The 6,914-nt window shown below is 49.7% G+C and overlaps 1 protein-coding gene across 1 annotated transcript; it reads left to right on the top strand.

The window, feature by feature from the left end:
* Positions 1-355: 355 nt before the first annotated feature.
* On the top strand, positions 356-5,729 carry LOC109404959 (uncharacterized). Its single transcript, XM_062847663.1, has 2 exons — positions 356-4,759; positions 4,806-5,729. Exons 1-2 carry the CDS (start codon positions 356-358, stop codon positions 5,727-5,729), a joined length of 5,328 nt encoding a protein of 1,775 aa, XP_062703647.1.
* Positions 5,730-6,914: the final 1,185 nt, after the last annotated feature.

The following is a 6,914-nucleotide window of genomic DNA, read 5'->3' as shown; positions in this document are numbered from 1 at the left end:
ATATAAACCCCCCATATGAATAGCCAAATATAGTAGTACGAATTGAATTGTTAAAGTAACACGCGTCTTTCAATTCTATCCCGGTTCCCCCAAGTTCGCCGGTAGTTTGTCCGCTTTGTGAACCCGTTTCCGCGCGCTTTTTCGGACCCTCACGCTTACATATGGTCCTTCGAGCCGGATCGCGAATATTTCGCCGCGAACCGCGTTTTCTGTGACCCCTAGTGCCCGTAATTTGGCCCCGTCGCCGCCGTATCGGCCCCGAGTGCTTCTGCCATTTGGCATCTCAGTGGTGCAGAACAAGTGAGGAAGGAAACGATCAGTGACTGTGAACAATAAGTGCGCGAAATCCACCAAGATGGATCGACTCGTCCGCGAACGGAAATCGCTTGAACCGCGACTAAAACGTATTGCGGATACAGTGGAGAAAATCAGGCCAGAAGCGGCCGAAGAAGTCGATGTTCAAACCGAGCTAGACGCTCTTAGTGAGGTGTGGGCGGCCTTTTGTGCCGTGCATAAGAAGATTCTCGATATTAGTGAAGAAGAAGAAGACTATAATGATGCAGTGCACCGTCAAGGAAAATTTGAAGCATGCTACATTTCGCTGAAAACCCGTTTATTGAAACTGCTAAAGGTAGTGAAGGATCGCGATAGTGCTGCTTCTCAACAAGTTCCGCAGAGTGACGTCATCAGACAGCTTGCGGATCAGCAGGCCGAGTTTCTTCGGATAATGTCTTCCAACATGGCCGCCGGCTCCAGCTCTTCTGCCGTCGTACACAGCAACGCCGCCGCATCCCCTCTCTCGGATCTAAAGTTGCCTCGGATGAATATGCCCGTTTTCAGCGGAAATTATCTGGAATGGCAATCGTTCTACGACCTGTTCGACAGCTTGGTGCATCAAAACCCAACGCTGAAGGACAGCCAGAAGCTGTACTTCCTCAAAACCAACCTTGCTGGTGAGGCGGCGTTCTTGATTTCTCACCTCAAGATCGAGGATGCCAACTATCAACCGGCACTGACGAAGCTGAAATCCAGGTACGATAAGCCACGTGAGATCGCTAATCAGCATATCAAGCGGTTTCTAGCGCAGCCAACGCTGACATCCCCCTCTTCTCACGGCTTGCGATCGCTCCACGACGTGTCGGACGAGGTTATTCGTGCCCTCCATGCCATGAATAGGGAAGACCGTGACACGTGGCTCCTGTTCATCTTGAGCGAAAAGGTGGATCCAGATACGAAGCAATTGTGGTGTCAAAAGATGGCGGAAATGGATGAAGCAAACATCGATCTTCAGTGCTTCCTCAAGTTCGTCCAATCTCGCAGTTTTGCTCTGCAATCTGCTCAACCAGTTCGCCCGAAATCCAGCGTGCCCTTCAAGCAACCTTCAAGGGCTCCACCTCAGTCCCGAGGTGCTACCGCATTCGTCGCCACGAACCCTCCGTTTTGCAACGTCTGCAACAAACCAAACCACCATCTCTACCAATGTGGTAAGTTCATTCACATGAACCACGACGACCGACTCGCTCACGTCAATAGGATGAAGCTGTGCAACAATTGCCTGAAAGTACATCCCGGTGAGAGCTGCAAATCAGGTGCCTGCAGGAAATGCAACTTACCTCACCACACCTTATTGCACCCACCGTCGTCATCAGCAAGCCTACAACCAGCAGCATCATCGTCCGTCATGGCCCCTGCAAATTCAGGATCATCAGCACAGTCCTTGATTTCGGCCCTCGACTCACCATCCTGCCTCGATGCGTCTAGCGTCCTACTCGCCACCGTTGCTATCAATGTTCTGGACAGCCAGGGACGGCCACACGCCTGTCGCGCCGTTTTGGATTGCGCGTCCCAAGTCAGCTTTATCAGCGATGATTTCAGCAAGCGGCTCGGCCTCAAAACAGTAGCCGCCAGCATGGACCTCGAAGGCATCTCCTCCACACCAGCGCACGCTGACAAGTGTGCCGAAATCATCATCTCATCTCGCTGCACGGATTATCGAACCTCCGTATCGTGTATGGTGTTGCCGAAAATCACCAAAATGCTTCCTTGCAAGCCAGCGAACATCGACGGTTGGCCCATTCCAGGAGCAATACACTTGGCAGATCCTCTGTTCCATCGCCCGGGTAAGGTAGAAGTTCTACTGGGAATGGAATTATTCTTTCAGCTGCTCGAGCCCGGCAAAATCGCCCTCAGTATCGACGACAGTCTACCCACACTTCAAAACACCAAACTCGGCTGGGTGGTCGCTGGTCGGTACCACGAATCGAACACTTCGATTGGATCTCACGTTTCAACCTGCCTGTTGACTTCCACCGATGACGATCTCTCGCAGCAGGTACGCAAATTTTGGGAGCTAGAAGAATACGCTACAGCATCCAACCATCTCACCGACGAAGAACAGCGATGCGAGCAGCACTTCGCCGAGCACACCGTTCGTGATGAGGCAGGGAAGTTCATCGTTCGTCTCCCATTTGGTCTCGACCCTAATCAGCTTGGTGAGTCTAGGCCAATGGCGGAGAAACGCTTGCTCCACATAGAGAGAAAGCTCGACCGTAACCCAAAGCTCAAAAGTGAGTATCATGAGTTCATTCGTGAGTACATCGATCTCGGTCACATGTCACTCGTTGAAGATGCCTCTCCGTCAAACAAATCAGTATATCTCCCACACCACTGTGTGGTAAAATCATCGAGTACGACTACCAAATGCCGAGTCGTTTTCGATGCTTCGGCAAAGACTACCAGTGGGTGCTCTCTGAATGATGTACTCATGTGTGGCCCCGTTGTTCAAGACTCGTTGATTAATATTTTGATCCGATTTCGCCTCCCGCCTATCGTGCTGGTTGGTGATGCAAAACAAATGTATCGCATGGTCTGGGTAAACGAGCTTGATCGTGACTTCCTCAAAATTCTGTGGAGGTGGGACAAGGACGAAGAAATAAAGGAGTATCGTCTGAATACCGTCACATTTGGGACTAAAAGCGCATCCTATTTGGCCACAAAATGCGTTCAAGAGCTCCTAGGATCATACCGGCAACAATATCCGGCAGCAGTAGAGAAGGCGGAAAAGGGGATCTACGTTGATGATGTACTCACCGGAGCATCGTCTGAAGAAGAAGCAAGGCTACTACGAGAACAACTCACCGAAATGTTTGCGTCCGGTGGATTCCATCTCCGGAAATGGGCCTCGAACAGTGCTGCAGTATTAGAAGGAGTTCCTGATGCAGATTTGGAGGTGAAGATCCCGATCGAAGAGAACGGAAGCTGTACTATCAAGGCCCTCGGAATGCAATGGCAGCCGTGCAGTGACGAGCTCCATTTCTCCTACCAACCTACCGAGATCCTTCAGCCCACAAAACGCAACATCCTATCGCAAATCGCCAGCCTATTCGACCCGCTCGGCCTTCTTGCACCGATCATCGTGAAGGCAAAGCTGGTGATGCAGCGTATGTGGGAGCTGAAGGTGGCCTGGGATGCAACTCCCCCCGGTGAGTTAACAAACGATTGGTTAGTATTGGTGCAAAAGTTCTCGCTTCTCAACTCGTTTCAGATTCCCCGCCATGTGATCGACATGCGCAGCTGGACTCGTCTCTACCTGCACGGCTACTGCGACGCATCCGATGTGGCCATGGGCGCTTGTATCTACATTCGGGCTGTTGACAACGATGGAAATTCTTCCTCGCATCTTCTCTGTGCCAAATCGAAGCTGGCACCCATCGGCAACGGCAGAACCACCACACCCCGGCTTGAGTTGTGTGCAGCAGTTATTCTCGCGCGATTGATCTCCAACGTGAGAGCTGCTCTGTCGGCAACGGACTTCTACGAGGTGCGAGCGTTCTCCGATTCCAAAGTCGTCCTGGCATGGCTGGCCGGCGGGGCTGCAAGGTGGAAGACATTTGTGGCGAACCGTGTTTCCACTCATCTACCCTCTATCAACTGGAGTCATGTAGGCACTCTCCACAATCCGGCAGATATGATCTCTCGAGGTGCCTTTCCCGAACAGCTTCATCAAAACACTCTCTGGTGGCATGGGCCAACCTGGGTTCCATCGGAGACCGACAACGAATCATCCCCGAACGGCAATCTCGACGATATCGAGCAACGGCAGCTAGACAGAGAGCAGCGAACCGCAGCTGTGGTATGCTTCACGGTCTACGAAAATCGTTTCCTGGATGATATGATGGCTCGGTACTACCCGAATCTACAGCTCCTTCTTCGTATCACCGCTCGCATTCTTCGTTTCGGACACCCGGAGTTCCGATGCTCTCCACGACTCTCTCCAGCTGAGATAAACTTTGCTTTGGGAAAGTACCTGCAACACACACAACAACAGCATTTCCCCAGCGAGCTCAGCCGACTACAAAGAGGTCTCACTGTCGAGCGAAGCAGCCCATTACATCAACTCAATCCATTTCTGGACGAAAACGGTGTCGTTAGGGTGGGCGGAAGGCTGCAGCAATCGGACTTGAGCTACGACAACAAGCATCCGATCTTGCGGCCCCGTCACTCAATATTGACCTCGCTTATTCTTCTGCACGATCATCAAGAGCATCTCCACTGTGGCCCTCAGTCATTGCTAGCCGCCACTCGAACTCGGTACTGGATACTACGCGGCAGCAGCGCTGCTCGAAAGGTTTGTCGCGATTGTGTAAAGTGCAACCGAGCCAAAGCACCCCGGATTACGCAACAAATGGGACAGTTACCAGCGGACCATTTGAAACCTCTTTCACCGTTCACCATCACGGGCGTTGATTACGCCGGCCCTGTGAGCATCGTCGGACGAAGAACTCGTGGTGCTGTACCATCGAAAGGTTACGTTGCACTGTGCATCGGCTTTCCTCGCTGCCTTCACCCGGTTTACCAGTCGGTACGGAGTCCCCAGCAAGATGTACTCCGGCAACGCCACGAATCTCCGGTCAGCGGCCAGAACGCTTCGTGAACTCTACCAACAGATCGATGCGACCGAACACAGCGACGAGGTCAACGACTTTCTCACCGACAGACGTGTGGAATGGCTGTTCATACCCGCGCGATCTCCTCACCACGGTGGATTGTGTGAGGCTGGAATCAAGGTGGCGAAAGGGTTCCTCAGCAAAATCGGAGGTAACTATAAGTACACTTTTGAGGAATTAAGCACTCTCCTTGCTCAGGTAGCTGCGTGTATGAATTCGCGTCCGATTTCTGCAATTTCGGATGACCCTGCGGATCCTCAACCACTCACGCCCGCGCACTTCCTGATCGGGCGTCCTCTCGATTCCCTCCCGGAGGTCAATCATCTCGAGCAGCAAATAAGTTCGTTGTCAAGGTGGAACTACGTTCAGCGAGTCGCCCAGGATTTTCGCGCTCGGTGGCAGTCCGAGTACGTACTTGCACTCCAACGGCTAGTGAAATGGCAGGCTTCATCCCCCAACGTTTCGGTAGGCGATTTTGTTCTACTGGTCGACGACAACGAGAAGCCACAACAGTGGCCCCTGGGACGTATTCAGGAGCTTTTCCCCGGGACCGACGGACGTGTCCGAGTAGTGTCGGTCAAGACAGCCAAGGGTGTTTTTCGCCGGGACGTCAGGAAGCTGCGCCGGTGCCCACTCGACAGTGATGAATTCGTTCCAGGAAGACATGGAGTGGAAATTCCTACTCGTAATTTGGTGGGCGGATTATGTTGGGACGAGAATGAGGAGCGCTACCCTACTCGCAGCAGCAGCAGAAAAAAGATATCTCATTTGCCCAGAGAATAATGCAACCGCCGATTGCAGCCTCCCAAATCTCTGTCTCTCTCCTCCATTTGATTTGTATGTAGAATTTTCTAGGCCTTCAGCCTTTTGTATTGCCGAATTATATAAACCCCCCATATGAATAGCCAAATATAGTAGTACGAATTGAATTGTTAAAGTAACACGCGTCTTTCAATTCTATCCCGGTTCCCCCAAGTTCGCCGGTAGTTTGTCCGCTTTGTGAACCCGTTTCCGCGCGCTTTTTCGGACCCTCACGCTTACAGGTACCACTGCCCAAATGGTACAATACCCTAATTCCCATTCAAACTTTGAAGGGCTTGTGCACTCTCAATTTTCAACCAAATCCGCTCATTTTTTGAGAGAAGGCTTAGAATCTGTTTATGAATCGAATAAGCGGTGTGGAGAAAAACGATTTTTTGAACCACTCTAATGGGAAGTTTGCATGCATCCGTCAAAAATGTTCTCATTGTTTAGAGATCTGTAAAAAATATCGCCAGAGAACCACCCCATATACTACGCTCATCGTGATCATCGGCAAAGCTCTAGGCAAAGCTTAAGATATTTGTTAAAAACGAAGCCTGAAAGGGAAGTATGAGATTAAGGTAAATATTTAAAGCTAAATATGTCATAAGGTATGCTTTGGTGCTATTATGCTCCACAAAATAATTTATTGATATGAAATGCTCCGCGTGTCAAAAGGCTGAAAACTCCTGCATTATTTGTCATAATTATACAAACTCTGCAAGTGATTGGATATTAAAAAGTTTACCTTAAATAAAATATACATAAAATCGAGAGTCTATATAATCGAGGGTCCACTAAATCGAGGTATACCTGTATTTAGGTTATAAATTAAATGTATTCATTGTGTATACTTACTTATTTAAAAACGATGAAATGTATGAAGCATTTTCGTCTTACCTGCAAATGAAGCAGAAACAAATAAGAAATTAAAACAAACATTCATCTACATAGGTTAACTTTAACTACATATTATTTCATGTGAAAAATTGATTCTTCTATATATTTTTCTGACCTATTCAAAGTGCATATTAAGCATTAAACATATTTCCAATCAACAACGGAGTCCAGAAGAGTTGGCCACTTGCCTGTATCAATTGATAGTCATGTTCTGGGACACTGAACAGGTACCGAAGGAGTGGAAGGAAAGGGGTAATATTCCCCAAT

The sequence above is a fragment of the Aedes albopictus genome, chromosome 2, assembly GCF_035046485.1.
Source record: "Aedes albopictus strain Foshan chromosome 2, AalbF5, whole genome shotgun sequence".
Taxonomy (NCBI): domain Eukaryota; kingdom Metazoa; phylum Arthropoda; class Insecta; order Diptera; family Culicidae; genus Aedes; species Aedes albopictus.
The sequence above is the reverse complement of the archived record's forward strand: the minus strand, read 5'-3'. Positions and strand labels throughout refer to the sequence as shown.

Bases quoted from the DNA above. Each gene is read 5' to 3' on its own strand.
- LOC109404959 (XM_062847663.1), top strand. From the start codon at position 356: ATGGATCGACTCGTCCGCGAACGGAAATCGCTTGAACCGCGACTAAAA. The intron at 4,760-4,805 runs GTGAGCATCGTC...TACCATCGAAAG, and splicing joins GCGTTGATTACGCCGGCCCT to GTTACGTTGCACTGTGCATC.